The sequence below is a fragment of the Crocodylus porosus genome, unplaced genomic scaffold (assembly GCF_001723895.1).
Source record: "Crocodylus porosus isolate Cpor-Errol unplaced genomic scaffold, CroPor_comp1, whole genome shotgun sequence".
NCBI classification, from domain to species: Eukaryota; Metazoa; Chordata; order Crocodylia; family Crocodylidae; genus Crocodylus; species Crocodylus porosus.
This window is the reverse complement of record NW_017728931.1, coordinates 72,236,781-72,252,191: the sequence shown is the minus strand read 5'-3', so window position 1 is coordinate 72,252,191 and position 15,411 is coordinate 72,236,781. Positions and strand designations below refer to the sequence as shown.

Here is a 15,411-nt window from a genome sequence, read left to right as displayed (position 1 = left end):
TATAAAAGCATAAGCTGTAAGTGCCTAGAAATGAAAAAGCTCTCAGGATGTACAAGGAACAGACATGGATGCAGTGAAATCTTGAAAAAGCTGTTTCATGAAACAATGTAGATATACTGGACTTGCCATTTTTTCTAGAATAATTTTAGAAATTATAATTAAACACTTTTTTGCAGGGTCGAAGGGTGCTTACCATATTGTCCTAAGAATATGATCCTTGATGAGGTGACACTTAAATGTGTTTATCCTGAGGACTGTAAGTATTTTTTCTTGTTTAATGTTACAAATCATTCTTCAGATAATAGTAAAGGTGTTTGTTTGTTTATTTTTAATATAACTTATTTTGTTATGATGACAAGAGCTAACAGCAAGGATTTCATAGGGTGATATCTTTTATTGGACCAACTATGTAGTTGGGATAGAGTTGGGCAAGGTTTCAAAGGTAAGCAATTCTTTAGGTCTTGAGCTACTTGGAAATTTTCCATCAGACCATTTTTTCTGTAGGGAAATGGTGATTTGGTTAAAAGTGAAATTTATTGTGGGTGTGTTAACTTAAAATGATTCTTATTATGCAACTTGGGGATGTTTTGACCGTGCTAGTTTTCATACCCAGCTTCTTGGTAAGCAGCTTGAAGGCTCTTCTTGGAGTTAGGAGTAGAAAGGAGAAGAGGTGAATACAGTGCAGTTGTTTCTATTCTTCCTGCAAAAGTGCCACCTAGTTTCCTCTGCCTGCTCCCCCAGATACAAATATCACTGCACTCCAATCCATCCAAAATATGGTTCCTAAATGTATCTCCTTTCCTATAGCACCTACATTTAAATTATAGATTTTCATAGCTTTCATAGACATTAGGGCTGGAAGGGACCTTGGGAGATCGAGTCCAGCCCCCCGCCCAAAAATTACTTTGCCTTTTCCAGATGTTAAATTTAAATTGCTTGTCCTCATTCTCTTCTTTCACTATATTTGCTAACAAAGAAGTAAAAAAAAATGTAATGTTGGAGAAAGATTGATGAGAACTTTGAAATGGAGTATAGTGTGATTCTCAAACTGTCCACATATCCCAAAGTGTGGTACTGTACAGTCTTACAAGAGTAACTCTCATTAGCCCTTTTCTTGTCTCCCTCCCACTTCTATGTGGGAAAAGAGAATGCTTTGCATGCCAAATGTTTATAAAACAACCTTATTATGAGAGAGTCTGTCATACTATGCTCCACTTTTGACAATTTTCCAGCCCCAAAAGTGGCCTTTTATATGCCTATGACCACTGAACATGCACAGTAGGTTACATGCTGCTTAGGTTACAGCTATGCATGTATGCAGGGCTTGCTTAAGTCACAGAACTCTACCTTGCAAAAACCTGTGACTGGTGGGAAAGGCTGTTTTTGGAATGGCGACTGGATAATGCCCGACCTGTAACCTGGTAGTTAGAGTGCTGTTCAGGGAAATCAGAGAAATGCGAGTTTAAACCCCTTCTGGGTGAGCAGGGCCTAGAACAGCAGTTCTCAACCAGGGTGCCATAACACCTTAGGATACCAAAAGATCCTTTCAAGAGTGCCGTGCAAGGTTAGTACTATATGGTATGTAAAGATAATTGAGAACATAAATCCAGAGATTTCAAATAGGAATCAGTCTTAAATACTTTCTGACTTGTTGTGGTCTTTGAGTTCTTTGCTACAGAAAAATTGCTCTCTCCTTGTAGTAAAAAAACAAGTCAAAACTAAGAACTGACATTTTTTTGAGGGGTGCCTGGAGTCTAAAAGGATTGAGAATTACGGGCCTAGAGCCTGGGTCTGGTCTTGTTTCTGTTTTGCGGGGTGGAGGTTATGTTCAGGTTATACTCATGCAGAGCTGCCATGCATACACAGTAGCCCCATGCATGCTTACACATTGACACTGCATAGGTAATAAAATAACCAATGATGTGTAAGTGCCCCAAATGCTGTGCAGGTGGTTGGAAAACTGAAATGGGGACATCTAAAGGAAAACAGAATTCAGCCTCCCATGCAGTAAAACACTTAAGCATTTGTGAAGTTTTAAGCATTTGTACAGTCCTGTTGGTTTCAGTGAAACCCTTAAGGGTTAAAGTTAATAGCGTACTTAAATGTTTTGTTGAATGAAGGCCTCAGTCCTTGTGTGTGTTTCCATGTCAGTGTTAGATGCATCTCTGCTAGGTCTAAAATAGCTAGTTTGGGTAGTGGTAGTGTTGAACTGAGTGGGTATATCTACACACGCGCTGGACTGCACAGTTATTACTCGCTTAGGGAAATACTAAATGACTGCATAGTAACTGCCATTACTGCACAGTCCTAGCACTGCACAGATAGTTTCTGATGCTACTGTGAAGTAGCAATGAGCTCCTGTTCAATAGCTCATTGCTACTGCACAGTAGCATCAGTGTCATGGTTTGTACCTGTCGATGCTACATTGCCCTAGAGATGAGCCACACCACTATAGCTCATAGTATCTCATGTAAATGCACCCAGTATGAGCTAACCACCTGCGTTTTTTTCCTCAGGTAGGGCAGCACATGTTAAATTCCATGAATACAATCTGTTCAAAACAGAAAAAGAAAACTAGTCACACACTTACAATGGCATGTCCCAAGTATTCTACCTTCTTACCTTTGAATGTACTGTAAAATTCACTTCTGCTTCCAAACTGTGATCTAAAATTGAACCTTCCATTACAAAATTAAAAAAAACATACATGTGCGCTCTCTTGTTTGTAAAAGAAACCAGAGAACAATTGAGTTGTGTATAGTTAATGCTGAGTTGTCCTTCAGAACCTTCAGGCAACCTGAAACTGTACCTATTTACCTTTGTGACATAATGTTTTTGTTTTTGGGGGGAATTTAAGTTCTCTGGAAATAGGTTAACTGATATTTAAATGGGTATTCAATGATAAAATAAATGCTGCTTGTTTTTCTTTCATCATAAAGAAAAACAGTGAAAAAACTGCTTTTATTTACAGGCATACCTGTGATGCCTACTGAGTCAGCAGCTGGAACAAAAGCACAGAAAACAAAGCCTTTATCTTCAACAGGTATTCCAGCAATTCTTGAAACATCCGCAGTCACATTAAAAGCAATATCCCATAGTGAAAGTCCTACAGCTTTCATAACCTCACCCATTACAACTGTGTCAGCACCAACAAAACCGGCTTTTACTATGGTAACTGCAAGTCCTGTCCCTAGAGAGTCTACGGTACTAATGCCCACTTCCTTAGGGGTAACACCATTTTCGCTTGAAATGCAAGCTACACTGCTAGGAACTGTGTCCTCTCCTACAACATTAGCAACTTTACCTTCTGGACCAGCCTTTTTCACTACTGAAGTACCCACAAGGATATGGAGAACTAGAAGTCCTTCTGCAAGTCATTCTCAGATGTCAGCATTATCACCCACAGTATCTCCATCCACTTCTTTAACTGAAAAAGCATCTTTTCCAATTCCCACATTTTTTACAAGCCCACAATTAACATTAACCACATCTACTTCACCAGTATCTACTATGTCTGAAAGAACTGATGCTAGCATTGGTCATATTGTAGTTCCAACCTCCATTTCTGCACAGACTTCAACTTCTCAAGCTCCCGTGGCTACTTCTAGATTTACTAGTTCTGAAACTAGTCTCTCTCAGATAATCACAACTCCGTACTTAGTAGTAACTCAAGCCACCTCCCAAACTTCTTCAACTTCATTAAGAACTAGTTCTTTAACTAAAGTTTCTCCAGTGCCTACGTTTTTATCTTCAGTGAGCATTTCAATAACTGCTCCTAAACATATTGCTCCATTAAGTACAAGCAATATTTCTGATGATCTATCTGTAATGAGTTCAACCTCATCTTCAGTTGCTTCTCAAATGCCTACAGCCATGAGAACTTTGAGTCCTCTTCTAACACACATGTCTACGTTACTATCTCCTTCAGTTACACCCCCCAAACCCAAAGCAATGGGAGAAGTTGCGGTTGTCTCAGAGAGTCTTTACAAAGGACCTACTACTATTTCAGTCACTCCACAAATCTCTGAAGTATCTATAACAAGTACAGGTTCGGCAGAAAGTAAACATCCACTACATAAAGAATTATTTCCAGTGTCAACTATTTCTAAAAGACCAACAGAGTCCATTAGTTCTACAGTCTTCCCATTAGCCACATCACTATTACCTATCAATGTCACTTCAGTTACTCATCACGTGGCAAAAACCACATCAAGAATAACAGAGCATTCAAGTCTATACACAGAATTAAAAACAGCGCCTCTGGTACAAAGTACAAATACTTCTCTAACTCCCAGAGAACCTTCAGGAGCTGCTCTTTCTTTTACTAGTCCATCCATGTTACTTACAACGTTGTTATCCACATCAAGATCACCTAGTTCAGAAATCTCTGCCGTCACATTCTTTACTACCAGATCTTCAGTGTCTCCCACAGTAAATAGAACATCTGCTTTAATATCGCGTGCAACTGTTACCCAAACACCAGTTTTATCCTTGCAAACACAAGAAATCCCAAGAAGTCCAGGTACAGAACTCTCAACTTCCCCTTTAGTTAAACCTTGGTTAACAAATGTTTCCTCAAGCCCTTCAGCAGCACCTAAAACTGCCATTGCAGAACCACATTTATTAACTCCTACAACTCCTGAAGTCACCTTGGAAAGCCATTCTAGTAGACCCACTATTATGTCTTCAGCTCCTTCTGAGACCTTCCATATATCTGCTATATCTCTAGGAACAAAAAGCTCAACAATGAGCCCTTCAGTGGAACACAAAACAATATCTTTTGTACCAGCTGGAATTGTCACTCAGTCCATGATCCCATCAACAGAGCTGACCACAAGTACAACTGTAAATACTACGTTTAAATATGCAACCTCCACTGAGAGGGTTGCAGATGACATAGAAAGTAGCCAGATGCCCCATGTGCAAAAAAATGTAACTAAAACAATATCCAGAACTACTGAGAAACCTTCACTCCTGTACTTGACTTCTTCAGTTAAGACTATTACTTTTTCAAGAAAAAGCAGCACAATTTCAGGAGATTCTACTTCTCCTTCCGAACTCCCAGAAGTCTCACAGTCAGATTGGTCCACAATTCTACCCCAAAGAACAATTAAACCTTACTCTAATTTAACAGGACCAGAACAAACAGGCCCCAGCGAGTCACAAAACTTCACCATACCAGGTTCATCTCACTCCAGTTATGCAATGGCCCTGTCTTCTACTGCAGAGCCTGGGAAAACACAGACTTCTGTGACAGACACAGAAATGATGACAGTTACAGCTGACTCTCCTTCATTTGGTACAATGGTGCATACACTGATGCCATCATCACCGTCATCTTCTGAATGCATGGTATGATCAATTTTATCTCCCTGCTGTATGTTTCATATATATTCCTTTTTAATTTACTTCTCTTTACCGGGCAATGTGGGAGGTTTTAAATTTGATAAAATATCTTTAGTTTTTCTCTCTTTAAATTTTATATTTGTTTTGGGTTTTTAAACATCCAGTTTTTCTTTGGTTAGGACATCCATCCACATTCTCTCAAATGTGGCTCTACTCCACAGCTTGCCTGAAACCCTACAGAACAGGGGCCAGCAACCTTTCCAGGCCATGGGCTGGAACAAGCTGGGAGTTGCATCACTGTTGTGTTTCCCAGCCTCCCCTTTCCAGCTGGGGTGGGAGTGCAGCTTTTATCCAGTGGGAAGCTGTGCTGGTTCTGGGCAGTTGGAAACTGCACTCAGGCTGCTGTTGCAACATCTCCTTAGTCTTCTGCTCCTTATCTGCAGTGCAAGTGCAGCTTTCAGCTAGTGGGAAGCTTAGCTGGGGGTGCGCAGCTGGAAGCTATGTCTGCCCTGCTGCCACTTCCCTGCTGTGCTTCCCCAACCTCCCCAGCTGCATTATGGGTGCAGCTGGAAGCTGCTCAGCCCCACTTATTGGAAGTTGTGTCCCTACTGCAGCCAGAGATCAGAGGGCAGGGAGAAGCGGTGGTGCTGTGGCCTCAGCTTTCAGCTGCCTGGTCCCTGTGCAATGCCTTGCTGCCTGGCATAGGTACAGACAGACCCCTGCTCTAGAAAGCTTTGACCTGGGAAACAGTGTGTATGGATCCCGTGTGGGACTGAATGTTCAGATCAGGGTGGGCATCAGAGATTTTGGAGATAAGTCTGCACAAAGCATTCTACCCACTATCTTTCCTCTCCACTTTTTTTAAGTCTTTGTGCTGGAACTTTAATTAATGTTGAGCATTATGTCCAGGCTACATCTTCCAGTGTAGTCTTGAACATCCATGCTGGATGCAATGAATAGACATCATGTGGTCTCAACAGGCACTACTTTCTAGAGGGTTTGTTCGGGTGGGGGAACCCTCGATCTGTCCCTTCCCTCCCCCCCACACCAGACTTACCAGCTAGATGCTGGTCTCCAAGCTGCCAAGCTGCACTCCCAGCCACATGCATGCTGCAGCTGTGCACATACACAGGACATTTATCGGCCACATCAGGCAAAAAAAGCTGATTTCCGATGCTTTCAATTTTCCCTATATCGGTGTTGATCCGATATGGGACCAAAGTACTGGTGCACCTCTACCTAGGAGGCATAAAGGGAAACAGCCTGAGAACTGCAGAGTCTGGAACAGCTGAGCTTGCTTGGTGTGCTTGGGCTGGTGAGAGGATAGTTGAACTAGTTTTGGGGTGCTTAGGGCTTTGTGGGCTAGACTGAGGACATAGGGGCTGCTTAAAGCTTTGGAGGGGGCAGGATCATCTTTTTATGTGGCCTTTGCCCCAAGAAATACCTTTATTGAAGAAAAGTTGTCTCTTTTTCTGTTTGGGACTTTGGGGTACATTTCTCCTTTGGTAGAAGTCAAGTTTCTCTCCCTATGAGAGAACCATAAAGGGTCAGGGACAGCCAGGGTCTCAAAGTTGGAAGGAACCAGAGCTCACCCCTGACTCTAGAAGCCATGTCTGGGATGGCTTCAGGGGTATTCCAGAGACCAGACAAGGCTAGGAGTCCTGAACAAATGCACTCTTGTGGGGAATCTGTGAGAGGCTGATTTTATTATGGCTTCTTCTGTCCTACTTGGTGTTCTGGGGTTATGGCAAAAGGGCATTGGGAGGTTGGGGGGTTTTTGTTTGTTTTCAGGATAGAAGCATACAGAATATCATGCTAGTGGTCCCTTGAGTCCTAGATAAGGTTCTGGTTAATGCATTCAATTAACTTTGAAAGGCCCAAAGGTTAATTGACTGGGCTGGCTGTCTCCATGTGTACTTCCTGATATTCCAAACCAGGAGCTGCAGGGCTGTCATGCTGCATCTAAGTTTGTGCTAAAAGCATTTTTGTTGGTATCACCAGAACTGATTTGTCAGATCTCAAAATGGATTTTGAAATCATTGGATATGCTCACCATGGACTGTAGATTTTTTAGAACAATTTAGACAGACATTTATTGAGGATGGCCTAGGTATATTGGACCCTGCTCCACAGCAGAGCAGAGGTATGACCTCTGTATGACAACTTGAAGTCCCCTCTAAACCTTCCATAATTATTGTGCACAGTGCTTACTTCTGTTTGTTTCTTTTTACATAACAGCCACGATATATCGAGCCCATAGACAAATGTAGCCAGTATGTGTGTGTTAATATGGGATGGATGTTATATAACCTTTCGAGGAACTGCCCTAGGAATGTGGAAAAGCCTGACTGTGGTTTTCGAGGAATGCCAGTTCAAGTTAACAGTGATAGTTGTTGCCCAGAATGGGAATGTCCCTGTAAGTCATTTTGTATGTTTTTATTGTGTGTGTTAATGTGTAAAAGATTACATTCTATTATGTATATGTCAAAAATAACATTTATGATTAGAATTATTATTTAGAGATGGAGGACTGTCTTGCAGTTAAGGCAGCAGCTTGAAGTTTATAACATGTACAGTTTACCCCCAGGGTTCCCATGTAAAGTTGGGGCAAGTCTCTTCATACTTCTGTGCCTCAGTTTTCCATCTGTAAAACTGGGAATGCCTTTTCTCACAGAAATATTAGGAGCATACATTTATTCATAATATGCTCTGATGCCACAGTATAAGCATAAAAGAAAAACTAAAGAAGTAAATTAGGAGATAAATATACTGTGAAAAAGTACAAAAGCATCACTTTGGTTTTAATTTTGTGATTTTTTTTTTTTATTTATTTACATCTGGTTGGTAATAGTCTGTCAGAATGATTTCCTGTTATACTGGTAATTTACACAAAACTGAAATTTTTCATAGGAAAAATTCTTACTTCCCACTGAGAAAATCAAAATGAAACATTTTGTTACAAGTTATTTAGACCCAGTTCATGATATTTCACTTAGTTCAACTAACACAAAATACTTTGTTTTGTTCTTGAAACAGCTCAGCAAAATACAAGATTGTTTTTCCTGCTCTCATATTGCCTTGTGAGAGCTGTAGTTTGAACTCCCATGCTACCCTTTGGACTAATACTTTCTGACCAACTATCTCCCATAATGCAATATGGGATTCCCACTGAACAAGCTGTGTACCACACAGGCTGGACCCATGCAACATCATGGGAGCTGCATCAGCTATTTGCATCAGTTATTTAGTCTGGTTGGAGAGCCTAGCCCATGAGGAAGACATCAGTTTTCAAAAGTATAGTTCTTATGAGGCAGTAGAAAATATTGAAACAATATTTTTGTATTTCCAAACTAAATTTTTTCAAAATGTTAAGACCATGGAGAATTTTGAAATTTCAACTTTTTGTTCTGATTTGCAGTGAAAACAAAAGAAGAAATACTGGAATTTCAAGCAGGAAAGAGATTCCTGATGACTTTGTATTAATGACTTAGTTTTAATTTAAAGAAATTCGCATCGCCCTATTTTTATCAAAGAAGATGCACTTGGTGGTTTTTTTCTTTAGGGAGAAGCAAAACAATATTAAAAATAGCAATTATATACAGGAAAATATGACATTCTTCAACACTTCCCACTGTGATTTTTTTTTTCTTCTAGTCGTAGAAGAATGTGTCTCCTTTTCAACCCATCAAGCATGGCTAGTTCTTCACTAGAGCTATGGCTATCTATAGCAGTTGAGGCTTTCTTCCTGAATCAGTGCAACCTTTAAATGTTCATTGAAGTTTCTATTAAACACTAAGGACTTACTTTTCGTGACTCAGTGAATTGTGTGCAGCTATAACAGCTAACAGTGGTGGGTTTTTGTTCTTAAAAATGAAAGAAAATAATAATAAAAATGGAATATTTTAAGAAGTTGTAGCATACCATTTTATGGTAACCTCACTAAATATCAGTTCTTTTTTAGGTCAATGTTCTGTACTATCTGAATTGAGCATTATTACGTTTGATGGAAATAACATAGCCCTCTATAATGCGGCTTCCTACATTTTAGTCAAGCTCCCAGGAGAAATTATTGTTGCTCATGTTGAAAAATGTCCCACTAATCAGGTGAGAGCTTTGCATGATACCACTTCCACAGTAACCTTAATGGTGATAAGTTATTTTGGGTGTATATGTTGGCAGGTTTGTGAAGACATATAAGTTTTGTACATTTTGTTCACTTCTGCTAGTCCAGTTAATTTTGGATTGTAAAAAGCAGACAGCCCCTGCTACCATCATCCCCACCCCTGTCCCCGCTTTGCTAGCCTATCATCTCTTGTTGCCATGTTCTAGGAAAATGCACACTTAAACACTCCCCTTTTCTGGATGCAGGATCCTCAGTGTTTTAGTATTCCTTGTACTCTGTCTTCTCAGGGTATGTCCGTTTTACAAATCATCAATACAATATCAATTGATGTAGACTGACTTGAGCTAGATTTTAAACTGCTGCTATAGGTGGTGATAACATTATTATTGTTATTATCCAAGAAGCTAGGTCAGAGGTTCTCAAACTGGTCCGCGGACCACCACTGGTCCGCGAGTTCCATTCAGGTGGTCCACAGAAAAGTTGCGGAACAATCGAGAATATCTGTACTTGTAAGGTAAGACTACTGATATTAAAATATGAATTGTGTGCTTTGATTTGTAGAACAAAAAAAAAAGTTTATTAAGTGGTCCACTGAGATCCTTAGCAATTTTCAAGTGGTCTGCAAAAAAAAAAAGTTTGAGAACCACTGAGCTAGATAGTTTAATCTTGCGTGTGGATTGAGATCTTTACAAAATGCTTTAGGAAAGCTGCATTGGTGTAAGCTTCTCTCCTGCATGTCTTGGATGCTCCTTATATAGATCATTTTATTGTCTGTCTTGGTTTGTTCCTCTTAAACAGGGGTGTCAAGCTTAGTCCAGTATCTGGACTGTGGAACCATGTAATCCTGCTTGTGGATTGCTGGACTGACCCCGTCCACTGCATGCAGCATGTGAGCTGACCCTGGCATTGTACACACCATAGGGGGTTGTTCCAGGACACACAATGCATGTGGCACCCTGCTGGATGGACCCTGTGCATGAGCTTCATGAGGCACCCTAGACCAGCCCCATGCGCTGCTTCTGCAGTGCCAGGTCCAGCCTGTGTGCTACAGGCAGCATGTCCTTTGCCAGCCCTAGGTGCCAGGTGTATAGCAAGCCCCAGGGCTGAGCTGGACCTTGTGGCATGGGGCCTGCACAGGAGGCCAGCCCTGGTCTGTCCTGTAGAGCTAAATTATTTTGACCCCTCTATTCTGAACCCTGTTGGTCTAACTCCATAGCAATAAATCATTAAAACATTTGGAAATGCTTTCTATTTACTCAAGAGGAAAAGTGGCAGTGACACATAGTGAAAATGCTCTTTTGCAACGTAAGATTATTTCCTGGGGAGGTCAGAAATAAATTTACTTTTGAACAAGTTACTATCATGTTTGTATTGCATGTCCTCTACCATTGTCAATTTTACTCTGGAGTAGCCTTTTGCTCGGCACAACACAGCACCCCACCTTTATATGGCCAGGCATGAAATAGTTCCTACTGTGGATAGCTGCTTGAATATATGCTGTTTTTTGTCATAATAAAACAGGATGAATGTTATCAGTTATCCCTACATTTCTAATCTACTTTTACATATTTTTCAGAGTGCAAATTCAATAAGAAAACTAGTAAGTATTTTGCTAAGTAGCAAATACACTGCTCTTTATTTACTATTTGTTACATGCTAAAATAAGTAACATCTAATAATGTTCTCAGGAAAAGCAAGGTAACTCACTTTGGCATTTTTCTTATAAGGTTCCACCTGGAGGCACTTCAGGGCTTTGTTTTAAGAAATTAAATGTAACAACACTTACATATAAAGTACTTATCGACCGGTTAGCAAGAAAGGTGAGTGCATAACTGTTAACATAGAGCACATAAACATATAAGCAGTAATTGGAGAGTGCTTTGTTCTAGAATGCATCAAATCAGTCTCATAGTTTATGGAGTGTAAGATCAGGATTACCTCTGTGGTACAGTTTCCATCTGACCCATGTTATGCTACAACATCTGTACCACCTACCTTTCTAGTATCCCTGTTTTCATGAATGATATAGAAAAATTGTACACACATAATGTAAATTTACTATCTTTTTCCTCCTCTTTGACTTTTGTGCTTTCATAGCACTGGGACCAACTGTCATTCCTAAGTATTACAGGAAGCTGGTGGCTCTGATTCCATAGCTGACATTCTTTCTTGAAACCAGTTCTCCAATATGGCATTATGGATGTTGGAATGAATATTTTTCTGATGAGATGTAAAGCTGAGACCCAAGGCAGAATCTTTTTTGTAATGCAGTCTAGATCAGGCAAAAATGGTTCTGTTTGGTTCTGTCCTGTTCTTTCTATTGCTTTACAAATCCAATACCTGTCTAACCTCTCAGTTTTGAGTGTTTTTATATATATAAAAAAATATTGTCTGAAGTTATGCATTCCATTTTCCTACTTAAAAGTCAGAACTGAAAGCAAACCAGATTCAGAAATATTCTCAGACCTGTTCATTCCTGTTCCCTTGTCCTGTGTTTTAATTCATCAAATGAAAGTCCCCCTGCTGGTTTGTAATAGGAGGGAAGTGAAAAATTAAGATCCCACTTCCATAATTAGGAAAGTTTCTTACTTTACAGTTTTCTTACATTTCATACTTCCATGGCAATGGTAGGAGATATAGACTGACCAGAAACTCCATGATTTGTACACATTGACCATTTCTGGTAACTGAAACAGGAACAAAGAATAATGAAAAGGAAGTTTTGTTTGGTGTTCCATTAAGTATGATTTTTTGGAATTCTGTGGCTCATTCTTAAAAAGTGTTTTGTCCATTTTAGGTAGTGGTGGACTCTGTAATTCAGCCTTTACCTTTCTCCAAACATGGATTCTGCATTCAGGACACTGGTGCAATGTACGTCATTAATACCCCGGCTGGCATTAGCATTAAGTGGGCTCACATTACAGGCATTATAGATATACAGTATGGATTACATTCTAACACTTCTACCAAGACAGAAGGACTTTGTGGTGAGATTATGTTGCCTATCAATCTTTATTTTTGTATCATATTTTGTTTTCACTGAGGGTTTATATTTAATCTTTTCTCATTTAAAAGGTCTACCATATCCCATTTCTTTAATACCTCTGCCATCCAAGACTTACTAACCGTGACTTGTCACTGAAGAGTTTGGCAGTATAGAATTCCTTAGAGTTTAATGACAGTTCTACTTAAGCTGCACTCAAGGGTTCTGTTAATGTCAATTCTGTTTTAAAACATTGTTTGCTATTAACTCTTGGAAGAATAAAACTGTCTTTGAGATAAACAGTTATTACCATATACATGTAAATCTGTTTGAAATGTACTATTCTAAGTCTTTGGCTGCAAGGAAAAACATTAATGGAGTCCACTGAACAAATAAGCTGAAATCTGTACTTGGAAGTAACTGCAAAGGAAGGGGTTGAGATGGAGACAATGCATCCAATGGACACTGCACAGGAACGTTGATTCCTGAAAGGCTTTGTCCCAGATGATGAAGAGAGTTTGTAGTGCATGATTACTAGTGCTGTGGGTTTGGAGTGCACCCAGGGAAGGGTTTGAGTCTTAGGGCCTTATTAGACATTAATTTTAGGTGGCTGGATTGCCTGCACATTAACACCTGAAACCAGTTTTAAATACACATCAGGCAGCTTAAAGTTACACCACTCCAGGGCAGGTTTCTCTCTGATCCATATTATCCAGCTTATGTTCCATTAATGTGTGGCCACAGATGAGCCACTCAAATTGCAGTCCTCTAGCATCCCAGGATGCAGGGTACCACCCTCCTCTTCTGTGTGGATAAACTTTTGACTCCCTGAACTCTACTGCCCAGGTTGCAGTCCTGGAAGCAAGACAAATCCATCTCTTGCCCCCAGGGGTGTGGCTTTCCCAATCCCAGTGGTGCCACCTTGTGTAAACCCCTCAGTGGCTGCCTGACTTCATTTCACCACCCTCTTCCCACCCGCATTATCTTTCCACCTCCCATTTCATTACTCACTCCCATCCCATTAAGTCTTGGACTACTAGCTTCATGTTCTCACTCCCCCCACCAACTCATTTCTCACACATGCCCAACTAGAGCAGGGATAGAAGCCTTTGCTGGCTCTCTATCCCTGTAGGTGCAAGTCACAGCTGTAGCTCCTTATCAGGCTCCTGCTTGCCAAATCACAGCTGGGTGGGTGGGGGACAGTCAAAGAAGGTTTTTACCCTCAAGTCAGGGTGGGCAAAATATGGCATGTGGACTGGATCTGGCTGCCAGGGGATTCTATCCAGATGACAGCAGGTCCGTTAGCCCTACCCAGCCCAGGTGCAGGGGGTGGCCTGAGCCATGATACGTGTGTCTTGTCCTGCTGCCCCCACATGCGCAGTGGGGTAGGGACCCCTGGATGGCCAGACTCAACTTCCCAGCAGCCTCTATGGTGGTGGCTCACTCTGTCCAGCTACCACTGCCAGTGTCTCTGCCACTGCTAGCCCAGTCCTGCTGCCTGGATACTCGAGCGCATCTGCCCCACACCCACCTAGGAGCAGTACATCATATATCTATGGGGAAGGGGTGTGCTGGCTTTGTGTCCTCCACCTTTCTTCCTAGTCCGTGAAAGGAAACTTTCCGTTAGATGCTACATGGGGAATTAGATCCACAAGTTAAGCAAGAAAGGGCCAGAGAACTAGCTATACCACATACTACAATCCCTCTGCTTCTCTAGTGTGAATTCCAAGTATTGATTAATTTCAGCATTGAATATAGGTGGTTTCCCCTCCATGATAAGACTCTTACCCTTATAGATGGGCACTAGCAGTGGGGACAGGCATACCACTATTTGTTTTACAGAAGTGTTGAAGGATCAGAGCTAGAAAAGGAGGTTAGGAAACTCTCACCATGAAGTATGTAGAAACTACTAGTGAAATCCTGGGAATGATGTAATTCTTTCCTTTTTCATGTTGGTATGACAAGGTGTTTAGCAGAATTTGCAGATTCACTGGAATCTGACAGGCAACACCATGAGCACCTCTTTTATGACCTCAAACTTGCAACCTTTGGGTTGTCAACTGTGTGCCTTAGCACCCAGCCACACCAGCTCCCAAGAATGCAATTAATGGTAAAATTCCCATTGGTTTAGTAGGGCAAAGATATCACCCTGCTTCTCAACCTGAGGAATTTCAGGTTTGCGGGACTAATCTGTATAAAAGAATACTTGGACTTTGCCTAAAATTAAAATCTGTACATATTATTTCACATCTTAGATTAGATTTTGGTATTTGTTTCAACTTTTTGAAGCAAGGTTTGTAAAATCTGACAATGAAAAATAATCCAGGTATGATAATTATACTAAAATTACATATTTGGTCCACATCCAAACATGTAAAAATATTTCAAAACAAAACTAGATATACCTAGACTTTGAGTAGTGGATAAACACCAATTCAAAAACTACTCGGGGGGGGAAAAATACTGACGGAGGAAATTAGAAGCCAAGAGTACAAAAGGATACAAAAATAAATTAGATATACAGAAAATAATGTAATAAATCAGGCTGCCTATTTCTGTATAAAGCATTGCTCTTTTGATAAATCAAACCTCTCCCTGAATATTCCAGTTCTAACTTATTATTGACATGGTACAATGTAGAAGTATGGGAGTATTTATCCTCAGTTAAAAAAACTGCATGACTTGTGTACTTGCACAGTAGCAAATTCATGAGAGGGAGGCACATAGCAGCTTTTGAAAAGACGTTAGATACATACAGCTGCACTAAGAAATTAAATAAGAAAAACATTTTTGGAAAGAGGGTGTCTTACTGTTTTTTAACTTTAAGTATTTAGAAGTGTTAGTATAAATCCAAATGATGTGTCAGATTTGTGAACCACTCCTACCCATGGTTTGCAGTTACTTGTATAAGGACTTCCATTTAAAATAATACTAAAATACCTTTTAGAACTTGCTCTGT

General features: G+C 40.4%; 1 protein-coding gene across 1 annotated transcript in view; it reads left to right on the top strand.

Moving 5' to 3' along the window:
- The window catches only part of OTOGL (otogelin like), a 170,165-nt gene that overhangs the window by 121,610 nt on the left and 33,144 nt on the right, over positions 1 to 15,411 (top strand). The window contains exons 35-41 of the mRNA XM_019543930.1: positions 177 to 256; positions 2,972 to 5,352; positions 7,585 to 7,762; positions 9,308 to 9,450; positions 11,046 to 11,069; positions 11,197 to 11,289; positions 12,267 to 12,456. Of these exons, the coding sequence (XP_019399475.1) occupies positions 177 to 256; positions 2,972 to 5,352; positions 7,585 to 7,762; positions 9,308 to 9,450; positions 11,046 to 11,069; positions 11,197 to 11,289; positions 12,267 to 12,456 (3,089 nt within the window). The remainder of the gene's footprint in view (positions 1 to 176; positions 257 to 2,971; positions 5,353 to 7,584; positions 7,763 to 9,307; positions 9,451 to 11,045; positions 11,070 to 11,196; positions 11,290 to 12,266; positions 12,457 to 15,411) is intronic.